General features: G+C 41.2%; 1 protein-coding gene across 1 annotated transcript; it reads right to left on the bottom strand.

The window, feature by feature from the left end:
• SLC5A12 (solute carrier family 5 member 12) lies at nucleotides 1-14,503 on the bottom strand (the record flags this gene model as incomplete). Its single annotated transcript, XM_084287116.1, has 15 exons — nucleotides 1-162; nucleotides 1,422-1,543; nucleotides 1,750-1,853; nucleotides 1,950-2,128; nucleotides 2,779-2,865; nucleotides 3,214-3,281; nucleotides 5,056-5,168; nucleotides 5,648-5,736; nucleotides 6,113-6,242; nucleotides 7,308-7,448; nucleotides 8,329-8,483; nucleotides 9,529-9,596; nucleotides 11,067-11,118; nucleotides 12,565-12,630; nucleotides 14,147-14,503. The coding sequence occupies 15 exons, from the start codon at nucleotides 14,501-14,503 to the stop codon at nucleotides 1-3; spliced, it is 1,893 nt and encodes a 630-aa protein (XP_084143242.1).
• Between the last annotated feature and the right edge of the window lie 1,318 nt (nucleotides 14,504-15,821).

Genomic DNA, 15,821 nt, shown 5'->3' with positions numbered 1-15,821 from the left:
CTAGAGATGAGATTCTCTGTTCATATTAGTATAGGATTTTTCCTCAGGATTATAACCAGGTAATTGGTTTCTTTTTTCTTCATTGACACTGTTCTTTAAGGTGATATCTTCTGTTCCAGTTTTATTTGTAGTAACTGTAGGTAGATTTTTTTCACAGTCCACCTGAAAAAAAGAACAAAAATACCTTAGTAGTTTGAAGAGTGCATGAACTGCTTTGTGTGTGTGTGTGTGTGTTGCTTAGAGGGTATCACATTACATGGTGAAATGTTTTTTCCTACATTTCCCTGCAGATTCAAGTGCTTCGCTACTTAAAATGACTGTCAGACCCACAAATGTGTGCTGTTTAGTGTCCTGTCTCCCCACACTCACACCCTATCCCCCCCAACAGTCACTGATTTTTCTCGTTTCCCCATGGAAAGTCTCTAATAAAAGCAACAAATAAAAGCCACAGAAACAGAACTCCTCTGTTGATGTACAAGTCTTGAAATATGTTTTTGGTGTGTTACCTATCACTGAAATTTAGTTTTTCATTAGCATATTTATCTGCATTTTAGTGGTCTGTCTATTTGTCTGGCCTACACTTGCCTCAGTGGTTTCACACTGCAACTACTTAATTAATGTTGTTATTCTGTATTTTAAGCAAATACAAGGGGATATATGCATGTGTGACTTTTTTTTTCTGCTTTTATTAACATGGGGATTTATTTCTCTGTAGAAAGTCTCAGTTGAACACCTAAAAGCCAAGTCAAACAGCTGAAGTAAATCTAGAGCCACAGCTGTTCTCCAAATTAGACCATCAAATGTAGCGTCAAACTTGATGCAAGCTGAGCGGGGAGGGACTTTATTGCCAAATACTGTGAGCCTTGCAGGCTAAAGATTACTTTCAAGATTTTGAGATACTCGTAGATGTCTCTGTACATGACTTGTATTTCTGAGCCTAGCAGATTTTGCCAAGAAGGAGCAATGTTTTTTTATGCAAAATGTTGCGATAGCACAAGAAAACAGGGTGCTCCTCCCTAACGACACCTGGGGAGGAGCCAGTATCTCCCCCAGGTGCCTGCAGTTGCCTCTCTGCGTGATGAGCTGGCCAGGAGCATGGAGCAGCTCTGCTAGCTTTGGAGACTAGGATGGCAGCGGGAGAGCTCCATGGACACGTGAGTGCTAAAATTTTTCTTCCTATACTCGGTGGGAGGAGGCAGCAGCTGGGTGAACCCCTCCCTAGGGTGTAAAGTGCGGCTTCGTCCCTGCTCGGCCGCCTGAGGGGGAGGTCAGCCCTGTCCACCCATGGGGAAATAAGTAACCTATTGCTGGCTGGAGCTGAGGCTGGGTTTGGCTCGTCTCGCTTCCAGTCATGCAGTCACCCCTGCCATGACCGTAGCGGGCGGCCACCACTGGCTCCTCAGCTCCACGCGAGTACTCACGTCCTGGCTGTCGTGCCGTACACCGCACCACAGCAGCGTCTTGAGCCTTTCGGACCAAAAGCAAAACAGGTTGCAGATGGGCTTAATTAGCACCGGGGGGATGTCTTCTCCTCTGGTAGGGCCTGAAAGGAGGGGATAGGGAAGTTGAAGGTACGGCTGCAGAAAGCTGGGTGTGAGCTCTGGGTGCCCCAGCCCGTGAGGTGGGCCCGCAGCAGTCACGCTCCCCTCAGGCTGCGCTTCGCGAGCTGCTCACAGGGCTCCCCTGCCGCTCTTCAGCCTCAGAGCTGGGTTCTTGTATAACAGGGCTTTGTTTTTGTAAAACACCAACCTGTTAGAAAGCTGATCAGCAGCCCTGCGATGGCACAGCCCAGGCAGCCGATGGCACTGAAGTAGAGGTAGGACAGCGAGTACCAAGTGTCTGCCAGCAGCGGCCTGAGGAGACGTGACAGAGAGAGAAAAGCCGCTTGTAATGGCTGCTGCCATGAGGCGTGCTCGTGCTGGGCTGAGCCCATGGTGATGGGGAAATACCTGCTGGCGGCTGCTGTGGGGGCCACCGTGGTCAGCAGGCTTGTAGCGTTCGCCAGTGTGCAGTTGAGAGTCGACAGCTCCAGGGGAAGGGTCTTGGTGGCCGGCGCGGGATAAATGAAGGAGCCGATGCCAGCCCAGAAGGCCAAGGTGATCCCGGTTAGGAGGCCAACAATAGCGCCCTTGGCAGGGAGAGAAAGGAACAGTCAGAGGTAGGGAGTGCATGACAAGCACATCTCAGCAAATGTTTGTGGTTTCCCTGTCAGCATATATCATCTTGGCGCTCTCCTGGCCGAGGTGTCACACACCTCCTCTAGGTAGGAGAGCTGCAGCAAAATGGTGGTGATCAAAACTACAGTGACAGAGTAGAGTCTTACCGCCAGGTAAATGTGGTGGGACCACCCGTGGGGCTGTGTGAAAAGAGCTCGTGCTATGCTTTACCTGAATTAAAACCCGAGTTAGTGAAGGCAGAGTGACTGAAGTCATTCTGCACTTCCCAAGGTGGATATGGGTTTGAGGGTGGGGGGGGGGCATGTGTTAAGTTGATTTTTTTTATATAAAAGAGAAGAAATTAAAATATTTAATTAAAAAAAAAAAAAGTCAAATGCTGATCTAATTATTCCACAGTTAGGTAGAGTTAAATTCAAACTGGATACATGCAGACAGTGAGAAGGGGTTTCTAAACAGTTCTCAGGCTCTAAGTCTGATGGCCAGCTTTTGGACTCTAAATCCACGTCTAAATCCACAAAATAATTTTCATGGTGGGGTCTTAACCAAAATACACTGAGGTGTTTTTTGTGTTCTTTTAGTTAATAAGGAATGTTTTTCTTACCTTCCAGTTAACACAAGGAAAGATAATTCCCAGGGTAAATAATCCCAGCATGGGACCCCCACACATCCCGTGAATGGAGAGTGCAGCCTGTGGACATAGAGAAGAGACATAAGCCTAAGGAACAGCTGGGGGAGCTTAAGCAATTCTGATTGCCATCTGCAAGTTTCAGTGAGGGAGAAAGGACAAACAGTAACTTTGACACATCATGAAAGAACTGCAATCAATATCACTTCTTGGCAATGAGTAAGTAGCAAGAGATTTTTTATGATTCTTTTTTTCTTAGTTATTTCTCTTAGCAGATGAGGAATTAATAAGTGTCCACAGACATTGTTCAGGTAAGCTAGCAGGCCCCAGGGATGTCAGCATGACTGGTTCAGTTCATTACATTTCAGTTTGTTAATGTTCAGTTTGTTGCATTTCTAAAGATCTGGATACCTGCACAATTCCTCCCAGCAGTGATGCTGCTGCAGCCATTGAAGTGCACAAGGCGCCATATAATATACCTGGAAAAGATCAAGCAGAATGATTGTCAGTTCTGGTTCATAGTGCAGTCCATTTGTAATTGATGTAGTGTCGTAAGTGACCAGGCAGCATGGAGGAATTTGCAGTATGGGTTTTGATATGTAAAGCAGACCATTAAGCACTCAGCACTGTGAAGTTATGTTGGTTTTGTTGCCTGGTGGGGTTTGTTTGTTTGTTTTTATGAAGTAGAATTTAGCAGTGGAATTGTTTTAGAAGTTATGTCTCCTGTAGAAATGTTTCAGTTGCTATTGCCTTTAAATAATATTTTTAATGATCTAATGATTGAATTGAGCAATGATAAACAAAATAGTTTATTTGTTTTTTAATTTTACACCTGTTTTAACCTTGTAGTAGACAACTCTGTTGTAGAAGTCTTGAGTCAAGACTCAACAACATAATTTCTTATGTGCTAGCAAACCTTTGTTACTGGATGTAAAAATGGTTCTAACTGTACTAACTGTAAAAGCTAAGAAGTAAGTGGTAAATCAGGAACAAAATGTTGGTGTGGTTATGGAGACAGTATTGGTTTTGCTCTTCTGTGATGTTATCAAATTCCAGTAGTGGGTTATGATGCTAATACAATAATTATAAAAGGGTTATGACATTACTGCAATGCTTCTAAAACTTATCTTAGAAATTCAAACCACTTTGGACTTGGTTTTGACAGTTTTTCTTTTCGTTTTCACATGTTCATTGTCTTCTGAAAAAAAATTGAAAACCTATGATTCTCTAAATTTGAACAGAAAAGTCTTACTGTGCTTCTTACTATGAAGTAATAATATTCAGTAATACTGCTATAGGCCAATGTAGTAATTACACTGATATTCTTTCTGTGTTGTAAAGGAGTTTCCAGAATCTTCTCTAGTATCTTAAGTACATTTTTTAAAAAAAAAAAAAAAAAAGAAATTTTCAAAAAGATTGTGCTTTGTCATTGTTGATGCTAGCCTGTATTTGCTTCTGTACCATGTGATATGGTACAGAACATGCTAAATTTTCATAAAGCATTAGACTGATAAAGGCTTAAAGGATAAGGTGGGGTTGGAAGCAGAAATGGATTTCTGAAGTGGTCAGTACAGGCACTGCCCCTCGCTAATTGCACGAGTGCTCGGTGTTCTTTGCTTTGGAGTACAGTTTGATTATCCTATGTGAAAAAACGTGCAAGCTTCTGCAAGTTAGCAATGGGCTTCTTTGTTCCTACCTTTCTTCATTTTTAGCCCTCAAACTATAGACTAACTGAAGTATCTTTAGCTTTATAGTTCAAAAGTTGTTCTAGCAATGCAGTCCTTAATTTTACTGCAAGGAAGGGAGCACAATTCTGTAGGTACTGCATGTGTTCACTGGCAAACTTCCTCAATTCACATGACGGAGACATCACAGCTCAGTGATGTGGTTGTTCAGATGTTAGTAGACCATATTGTGATGCACAGTTACTAGAAGTATAACTTCTTGGTATTCAACTTAAGTTCCTCAGATAAGTAACTAAAGTTAAAAGCTTCATCTCTGACTTGTTCTGTGGTTAACAGAGATGTGAGAAGGAGGAAGAAGCTTCTCCAGGGGGTAGAAGAGATCATAGGTAGGCTGATTACTCTCTATATAAGCCTTTCTTTTGCTATAGACCAAGTAGAAAGCCTTAAGGCAATAAAGCTTCTTGCCAGAGTATATAAAATTCTGCACTATTCTTTCCTGTAATAATAGCAATTGGGAGGGACAGAGACCTTTGCCTTTAAACAGATGGATTCCACTTGGGCTACCTACATAAGCCTTTGCTGATCCATGTGCTCTTCTTCTCAGAGAGGTTTGGCAAACACTGCTTGACCAAGTCTTCAAAGGTAACAGTTGCTAAAGCATTGATGCTTGCCGCCACTGTGCTGTAGGAGAGAACAAGGATGTTAAGTAAATGCAAAGCTGAAATGAAGTTGTATTTATAGAGAAATGCCGCCTCTTTCTCAGCATTAATAGTATAAAATGTACTCTTCCTAGTCTGCTTCATGTACAGATCGCCTTGATGAAAAGCTTTCTCTTCCTAACTATGATACTATGGCTCTCGGGTTTTCAGTTATTTCAGTTAGCTGAGCTCTTTTATGAAGAGAACAAGCATTTCCTCAGCTTTACCATAGACTTTTCTTTGTGTTGGTCACGTTATTCTAAAACATATTTGAGATAAAAGAGGTATTGGAGATTATGGAGCCAAACTTTGGTATAATATAATACAACTTGGCAAAGTACTATGGCTTCTTTCCGCAATGTGCTAAGAAAAACAGCTGTGTATTACATAGTGTTTCTTGTTTCGGCCCCGTTCTGTGTCCTCAAGGAATCAGTGGTGTCTAGTTAAAATGTCACTTCATACCTCAGCGTTCCACTGAATGCACAGGCAACAAATAGTCCTGGGACTCCTGGCATCGAGGAAAAGATGTCCATAACAAAATATGGCATGAGCTGGGGCAGAAGACACAGAAGACCAACATCAGAAATCAGTTAAGATTTTCCTGGGTAACAGAAGAGAAGTAGCTGCTTCTGATCATGCTGCTTAATTCTGGTTTTGTTCCAGCTAACAAGTCATGTCAGATTTTGAGAAAAGCCTCAATTGTGTAGCAAAAACACTCCATCAGATTAGTACTGCAGGAGTGTTAGAATATATGGATACTAGCCCTGATTCAGCAATCACCTCAGTGCCTGCAGAGTGACACAAAGCATCCCACAAAATCTAAATGGTCTTTACTCATGCAATATCTGTGCCCAAAGCAGCTCCAAAGTATAATAATCTTATAATAATAATAATAATTTTAGAAATAATTATTATAAATATCTGTACCTGATCAGGAGCTGAAATGAAACCAGCAGTCCAAGGGTCACAATTCTTGTAGTGAGAGTACATCACTAAACCACAAAATACTGCACACACCAGGACTATCCAAAGTCCCAGTAAATTCAGGTAAAGTGCTCTAGAACAGAAGAGAAATTCTATTTAACACAAGATAAATATAGGAAACTGTTACATGTTAATTATTCATAATTTTTTGAGACACCTTGATCAAAGCTAACTGTACTACAAAAAAAAAAAAAAAAAGAAAAACGCAGGCTGTTCTTGCTATACAGCAAAAATACATGCTCTAGGTCATGATGTACTGTTGGAAGAGATTCATGGAAAGCCAGTAACTGTTCTATGCAGCACAGGCTGTACCAGACCCTGGGGCAGCCTCCTCACCTGTATGAGAAGATTTTTGTCTGCTTGGAGCTGTTGCTCTTCTCCCTTTAAGATGTACAGAATTTTAATTTGCATGGATTCCATTGTGGTTGTGATGCTACCATGTGAAGCAACGTGCTTTTCTTTTTTAGTCAGGGAAATGGACATGAATGGTAGCATCTGCTGGGGAGGTTGTGTGACTGTGGTTCAGTAATCCTGTAGTTCCAGGGAGCTGCCAGGTATTATACAGCCTTCATTGTGTTTGGTCATCACCTTTCATAAGGTCCCTGGTTAGGGCCAATTCCAGTTCAGAGCTATGCTGCTGGGACTTTCACTGTTCTCCAATAGGCTTCTCTATTCTCCAATAATTCTATTGTTTTTTTGTTTGTTGTTGTTTTTAAATGTATGTTTTATACTTTTAATCATTCATGATCCCATTTTATTTAGACGATGCCTTGTTCTATCATACTCCATTAACTGATTAACCAATATCAGTAAAATACAATATGGATAGAATTCCTGAAAGAATGTTTTTCCAAAAAAGGTACAGCCAGTACTTCTTTGGGTGTCTTATCCAAACTCTGCAGCTGCAGATGAATTTGGCAGCTTGACACCAGATAAATGAACTGCAAATTTAGCTTACCTACTTTAATTTCTTAATGTATTTATGTAGTTTAGGACCAGAGGGAAAAAGACTGGTAGGCCAAAGGTGGCTAACTACCACCCAACATTGTTCCAATATTTATTTAGACAAACTGTTGGTACAATTCCATGTCTGTCAGTATGCTTGATTGCTAGGATATGTTAAGGATAGGCAACTTACACCTTAGCGTGCTTCTCAGATTTGCAAGAAATGCATCTCTGTATTGTGGACTGATTAACTCCATAGAGCCCCAGCCATGTAAATGCTCCGCCAACAACAATTGTCCAAAAGGTATGTCGTCTTAAAGGATCTACATCAAAGCTACAAAAGAAAAAGAGAAGCAGTTCACTTACTGCGACAGTTTCATTCAGCAAGAGGTAGATGATTGGGTAGGACTAAGAAATAAATAACATCTAGAAGGTTTATGTTGAAATTCCAGATCCGCATGTTACACCAAACAACCGGCAAACCATCCTTCCTGGGACCCCATTATCAGCAAGCAATAAAGCCATACACTAAACTCTTAAAAATCCTCCAAGCTTTTAGTTACATCATCCTGAAGTATCGTTTTCTTTAAAAGATATTGCTTCAGCTGCAGTGTTATCTTTTTTTTTTTTAACAATGAAATTTCATTACTCAGCAATTCTAACCATTACAAGAACATCTTTCTGTCTTACATCTGTCTTCTTTGCAATTCTGTTAATACGTGTTGCAGATAACATTTGACCTTGCTGCTATTTTCTGTCAGTGACTTGCCTTGATCAATGAACTTTTCAGTCAATGCCCCAAACAGCAAAATGAAGGGAAGTTTGCTATCCGAGTGCCTTGGTTCCCCATTTCTAACTGTTGTGGTGAGTGTACGTCGGATAAAGTGCCTTTTCTATGAACAGAAAATGGCAGATGTACATGACTGGAAGGATTAATTGAGTAGGTTTGTAACTACACAGAGAAAAATGCTGGAGCTTCCTTTGAGTTCAGTAGGGCTTTCATTTCTTCAGAGTACGTAATGGAAAGAGGAATTTCTCTCTCCTTGGAGGTCAACTGCATTCCCAAGAACTGAAGAAATAAGGACTAGGCTTTTCTGAGATGGTTGCCTGTTAGTATGTAACTATAGCATGGTAGAGTAATTGTGTCTTGGTCAGAATAGGGTTTCTATACGCCAAGGGTACAAAAATAAAAGGTTTGAACCATTGTTTCTTACTCAAATATGCTTAGTCGTGATCCTTCATAGGCATCTTCCCAGACCTTGGTCGATCCACCGCTCAGAATAGTTCCTCGAATCAAGACCGTCACAAAGCCAAGCACCATGACCACCATTTGAAATGCATCAGTCCAGACAACAGCTTTCAATCCTCCCTGAAACAAACAGAAACTGTATGTTCTCATCTTCTTTCTTGTCTCTCAAATACAGCGGCAAGTAAAAGTACACCTTATTTGAGGAGCTCATGGACTACTATCCAGCAAATCAGACCTTTTCTTAAACTTCCTTTATATCCTCCCACAAAGGTTGTATTTCTGCAGATCAAATGATGAGATAGAGCCTAAACGGCTTGTCCAGAATTGTATGAGAATATCTGGCCTCCAGTTAAATGTTTTTTTTCTGCCTTCTTAATATGTATTTGAAGAATATATCATGGTGTGGTACAAGCTTAGGGAGTACAACTTGGCTAATGGTTGTACTTCCCGTAGCACTCTTTATACTTCTTAAAGCCCAGTGGTCCACAATTAGACTAATGACACAGAATACCCCCCAGAATGTTTGCAGCTCAGCTTTCTTCTGTAGATACTTTCATATTTTATCAAATCTGTGCTAAAGCAGCATAAGTAGTATTTCCAGCATGGGTTGAAATACCGACAAACTTCATCAGTGGTAGTAATGTCATGACAACTAGAAATTGCATGTATCCTGAGCCTAAGTGCTCTGCCACTTCCACTGCAGTGTTTATCTTGTTTTTGTTACCCAAAGTCTCACAGTGCTTCCTCTCAGAAGCAAAGCTCTCTCCATGACCTGTTGGCCATCCTTCCTAGGTTTTATCACTCTGCACTTGATCTGGGGTGAAGCCAGAGGCACATTTTTCATTAAGGTGTTTTTCAGTCTGTAACTTGTAAAAGATAAGTGAAACACCTCAAAAGATATAGTATGGTAAGGGAAGGTTATCACTTCCTTATCTGCACTCTGACTTAAACCTTGAGACATGTAGCGGAGTATTTGAGAGATTTTTTCCCCTCCAAATAGACTTATTCATACCACAGTCTGAAAGAAATTTCTCTCATGTTCTAGTACTTGAAACAAACAGACCATGTTTAGAAACCTTACCTCTGTTATAGGCTATTATGTTGAATTAAGGATGGTTCAATTAAAAATCTGTATTTAAGCTGTTTGGTTGTGCATGTTACATACCAGAGTGCAATAGAAAGTGCAGACAATTCCTGTCGCAACAACGGAACCCCAGAGATCAAATCCAGTGACTGCAAAGCCAAAGAAAAACAACTGGTTAGCAAAATGGGGGTAGGCTATCTGGATGGTAACAGAAAAGCTGTGATCCTTTAGCCCTGGAAGGATGAACTTAAATAATTTTTCATCTCGGTGTCTGTTAGGAGCTTTGCTGGATTGTTCAGGTTTCTTAACCCTACTAGACGCTGCTTTTCATTGTTGTTTTCTTGCAAGTTAGCTTTCAAGTGTGCAAAAGTAATGCATAAGAATAAAAGCAAAAAAAAAAAATCCATTCTCTGTGATTAGGAATAGCTCGGTGCTAAACCATACTGCTGATGAATTGTTTTAATGCATAGTATTTTGCAATTACATTTCACTTCACAAAGTTTCTATATAAAAGATGTACAAATTTCAGTTGGGTTATAATGAAATATCTCCCATCAGGCACAGTTTGTGAGAGCACATCTACTTATAAAGGTTCTGTTAGTAAGAAGATGAGTATGACCTAATAATGAACATGAACTTCAGCGACTCACATCTGTCGCATTACATACAGCTGAGCTCCAGAGGGAGGAAACACGATGGCATGTGAAAGGTGGTATCAGACAAATCAAATGCAACTTGGATGATGAACAATGCAAAGAGCCTCCTAATCTCTTCCAAATCAATCTTAATTAAATCAGGTATGCCAGGAGTTAGGCTCGGGTGGTTCCCTGTGCTCTGTGATGGTAAATTCACTAATCCTTTCTATGGTGATGGATGCTGTATGCCTGGTTTTCAAGATGAATGAAAGAAGTATGTGAACAGCAGCATAGCATCCAGCTACAAGGAATGGGCTTAGGCCCATGGGAATCAGAATGAGAGTTCAAATTTTGGCATCGTGTCAAAAATGCAGTAGGATCTTTCAACATAACCATTACCTCCAGGAGCTCGACTTTCATCTTGCCTGAAAGATTACATCCCTGCCAGAAAAAAATCCCTCAGCATCCATAGGGGCATTAACTCAGTATCATCCCTAAATGAAACTGCTCCCAGCTGCTTTAATGACTGGTAAGATGCCTTACTCTCCCACATCTCTACACGCAGCTGTGCAATTGCAAACACCTTGAGACAGAAGAATCTCAGCTTTGTGCCTTGGGTACTAACAGTAATAGCAGCACAGGGAGACAGGGAACGGAGGAATCAAAGTACAGAATACGGTCTTGGATCGTCAGCTTGTACTGTGAACTTTGTCAGGATGTTGAGAAATTGCTCATCGCTAACTTCTTTGCGTTGTTACTAAGTGCAGAGCAGAACAGAGCAGCAAATGTTGGGCACAGTCTACTTTACTGGTGTGAGAGGGGCCTCGTGAGTCAGAAACTGAGAGCTTCTAGGTGCAGGCAAAAACCTTGCTACAGAAGTTTTGAGAGCTTTCTTGTTAGATGATTCTTATCCACTTTCCTCACTTTAGTTACTCTGCTTGTGGTGTGGTTATTTGGGGTAGCCATGTAGGCATGGAAACTCACCTTGGTTGAGAGCCAGTGATGGAGCATAAACCACTATTCCTGTGTAAAGGATCTGAAGGAGAAAAAGTTCATGAAACACAAGTGTATGTGAGTCATCAGTGATAATGCTTCTATTTAGAAAGGGGCTTAGAGCAGAATACCAGATCTAGAGGCTTTTTTAGATCATTTTGTATTATTTTCTGTTTCTATCTTTACAAGATAAAAATGCTTGTTTTAACTCCTTTCTCATGGAAGGACTATTATCCTTCTTGATATTTCTTACTTCATTCATTGCTAAGATGAGTAGATGTCCAAAATGTTCTCATCAAATACAGGGAGGAGGACTGAGTAAAACACAGTGATGGGGGAGTAGCTTGTATTGGATTTGGGAAATAAAACTTCCCTTGTTCAGCTGCTTGCAAAGTAGCGAATGTGATACCCTTCATGTATATGTTCTGACAGACTGAGAGTGAAACCATCAGAAAGCAAATGAGCGTTTGTATCTAATGCTAAAGGTCCTAGAATTAATAAACATGGATTGGAAGTAAAAAGAAATGTCACCCGGTGTCCCAAAGGTTTTCATTGAATACATTATTAATATTTTGAGAAACCTGGTGAACATTTATATCCAAGGGCAAAAAAGCTATGTGATGTTTACAGTGGTGTTTTGGGTTGCTCCACAAGTGTTTTTTGGGGTAAGTAAAGCTAGTCTCTGCTCAGCCTCTCTGCCCAACAGCCAGGAACATTATGATTTATTTTATCTGTACATGCAGGAGTGTGGACTGGCTGTCTAGTTAGAGCTGTATGGTAACGTAGAGTGGTCTATAAATGTGGAAGTCTGTACATGCTAAGCAGTGATTTCTGCCCTGTGGTCTGTTGGGCTTTGACCCTGAGACCTGTTGCTGGGATCAAGCATTTTGGGAACGGGGCTTGGCTGACCCTACCCCTCCTGCTGCCTTGGAGCAGCTGGGCAGGCTCTGCCAACTCATCTGCCTCTCCCTTGTCCTGGGCAGAGGCTGGGAGGAAACCCCAGCTGCCTCCTTGAAGGGTTGCCACTGGGACCATCACAGGGCTGGAGCCATCTGGGCATCCCCCAGGAGGTACCACATGCAGCAGCCTTGCACTGGGATAGCCTCATCCCAGTGTTGTAAATGGGTAAGAGTTGCACTATGTGCACCTAATATTGCTCATCTAGTTTCTCAAGAAAGACATAAGTCACTCTCTTGGACAGAGAGGGATTTCAAGGAAACAGCGGGACCAGGAATTTGAGAAGATATGCAAGTTTAGGAGAACATCTGAGTGTTAAAGACAAAAAGAATGACATTTTTAATCATAAGCAGGAAGAAGAAAGTAGGAAAGCAACTATCCTTTCTTTTTAACATTCACAGTCCAACTACAAAAAAAAGGAAAGCTCATTAAAGTATCTCATTAAAAACAAAAAAGTGCAGTCTGACATGAGTACTTCAAAATAAATATGTTGAGTGAAATTATCCCAAACCAAGAGGCAATATCTTCTTACCGTCTGCACGATGTAGATCAGTGTTGCAGCGAGACGGACGATCTTGTTAAATCTTAACTCCAAATACTAGGAAAGAGGAATTTCAGTAAATTGCACATGTAGCATCTGTGACACAGCTATTAACCTTCTGTTCTCCCTGAGTAACAGCTTGCTGTGCAAGTAGAACTACTGGCAACTGACTCTACTGCTGTGAGTAATGAACAGGAGAGCATAATTGCTATCACACATAGAGATAATTACATTTCAGAAATCTCTTCCTTCACAAAATGTTGAAAATTATATGCTGGGCTGCAGTATTCAGTATCTGTTTGTACTGGAAATACCCGAAAAAGCCCAGAAGCTACAAAGAAAAAGAAACTTAAAACTTGAAATGGAAGTATATTCTGATTGTTGGAAGAGGAAACTCAAGGTCATCTCTAATTAAAACAGGACAAAAAGAGTGGTGGAGCAGATGGAGGAGCAGCAATGTAGAGGCCTTTGCTGCCCCCAAGCTAAGCTGGCTTTGTCATTTGCTTTGTCTTAATCTAAAGCCCAATCTGCCTATGACCTACCAGTTGGGTTCTTCCAGGCTCCCGTGGGATGTAGTGAGGTGTTCCTTATTATCATGCGACTTAAATGCGAGCTCTAGCTCCAAAAGCTCAGATTTGAAACCAGAATCACCACCTAACATCTCTACGTAGAGTTGACTAAAAGATGAAGTCTGCGTTGCTAAAGATGTGGCAGCCCTGTGTGGGCTGGGTCTCTTCCTGGGCCCTGACCCTGTGTGTTCCCCATCAGACACTGGGTACAAGCCTTTACACATCTCTAGGCATAATATTTTAAAAGCGGCCTGTTTCTCACTAATTTTGTTCATGATAATCTCTTTTGTCTCTTGCATAATAAGCCCCACACTTTGCTGTACAAATGAATAGCTTATTTATGTAATTTAACTTGTTTCCAAAATTAATTCAGGAGTTCATTAGCCATCTTTCCAGTATGCTTCAAGGGAGTGTGATTGCCATGACACCTCCCGTGGTTCAGATAAGGAAAAGTAATTCTCAGATCTTGCATCAAAACCGGCTAGAAAATGCAGTCAGATCTAGTAGTGGAAATAGATGGTCAGTTTTATTTTTTACTGCCTGTCACTGAAATACTCCCAAATACCCTGGCAGAACTGTTTGACAGGACAGAAGTTTCTCAGAAAGGTTTGGGCACAGAGAACAAGGGCAGCCTTCCCGTTACCAAGAAGCTCCTTCTGAACTAACATGGCTTTGCTCATTCAATCCTTGCTCAGCCAAAACTTTCCATAAATATGAGCAGCAAAATCTACAGCGGGTTATTAAAAGGGTTGTAGGGGTTCCCAAATATATAAAAGCATTTTCAAATTTAATTTCTGACTTCAAGTTATGCAGTAACTAACTAGTTTGTATAATGCAACCCGCTTTTTAGTATAATTCTGGTATCAGTACATTTGTTCTGTAAAATATTGCAAAAAGTCTTCTGTCATGGATTGTTCTCTAGAAATATCTATATTCCTCATGCTGTATTTATAGTGGAATAAAAGCCATTTAAAATATATATTTATATACGTATATTTACTTACCTCATAAGTGCTTGTAATGCCGGATTGGTAAAATACAGGTAGAAAAAGCTCAGCAGTAAAAATGATGACAATGGTATACGAAAGAAAGAAAAGGACGAAGGCTGCCCCGTAGCGATAAACTTCAGAGGGTGTCCCCAGCACTGTCACTGCTGACATGAAACTAGACGTGAGAGAGAAAGCTATTGGTCCATAGGACATCTGCTTACCGCCCACCAAAAATTCCTTGGAGGTTTTCTTTTTTCTCCCTTTAATTGCAAAAAAGACTCCAATGCTAGCACATACTAAAAATAGTAGAGCAAAAACAACATAATCCCAAACCACAAACTTGTTAATTTCTGGAGCTATAAAGTTCGACATAGCACCAGCTGGGCAATTCTCTGATAGAGGATTCTGATATACTGCAGCTGGTGCTCTGAGCAGATCTACTCTTAGCAGCAAAGGTGTAGCTTATCTACAGCTTATCAACGACAAATAATAAACAGACTATTCAGCTATGGACTTTTTTATCCTAGTCACCTCTGATGAGGAAAGGAAAAAAAAAAAAAGGCTGGGGATGAGTTGGGAAGGTGCTGTATGCACTTAGACCCTAGTGCTACTGATGTTTCTGGCAGGCTGGGCTGGGGGATGTAGCTGTGAAACCTGTACTACACTCCCTTTTTATCTGCGAGGTTTTAATTTACGGTTAAATATTAGCCTGACAGATTGACTTGATCTGACTCTTTTCTGACCTCTCAGCATTTTTAAATAATAAAATGAGAGCAATAAAAAAATAAATAAAGGAGAGGGAAATGAAGGAAAGCTCGTTGTACAGACCTATGACCCTACTGGTGAGTTTGTTTTCGAAGCAGCAATTCCTTCATATGGTTAAAATCTAAACTTGAGCATCAGCGATAGGGTTCGCACTTGTCCTCTGGCGTTTTAGGTGTGTTCCTTGATGGACGCTCTGCCCTGGAGAACCGGAGGCTTTTAATGATGCAAAGTAACTCTTAACACTTCCCTCAACCCCATAGCCCAATCGCTGGGTGACCTGATGTGTTCGGCTACCCCAGGAATGGCAGAACCAAAATGTACTGAAAAGCCAGCACAGACAGAAAGGGGCCGTGCTGTGTTTGAGGATGACTTTCATTGACCACCTGAGTTTCGCTGTTGACTACTAAAAGCAGTTTTACTTATAGCTCATATGGGTTTGTGTGAGAGGTGCTGATTTCATTTTTCCATGGACAGCTTGGTCAGACCCGCAGGGCCAAAGAGAAGCAGCTTAGACAATAGCAACACTTCTTAACTACATCTTTGCCATAACTTCTAGAATTCAATTAATTAGGTTTTCCTAGTGTGTTTTTTTGTTTGTTGAAGGAGGTAAATACTAATTCAGCCGCAGCCTACAGCACAGCAATACGTTTTTCCGAAGTGGACAATGACTTCTCATCCCAAAGGATGGACTTCTTGTAGAAAGAGGCTGTGTGTGCAGTCATAGCCCTGGGGTGAGGGTGGAGGGTCAATTGTAGAGATGCTCACAGGAGATGCAGTAGCCTGAGGTGGCCTTTAATAGCCCAAGTCCTTCTTTTCAGCCTTGCCTTGGCTGGGGATGGATGCACACCACCACACCTACTTAAGTTATCCATAAACTGAGGTGGTCTTGCTGTGTTGGTAGTACCCAGTGAGTTAGTAGGCATCC

The sequence above is a fragment of the Netta rufina genome (assembly GCF_964035555.1).
Source record: "Netta rufina genome assembly, chromosome: 5".
Classification (NCBI taxonomy): Eukaryota; Metazoa; Chordata; class Aves; order Anseriformes; family Anatidae; genus Netta; species Netta rufina.
Note: the sequence above shows the minus strand (reverse complement) of the source record. Positions and strands in the feature narration are given on the sequence as shown.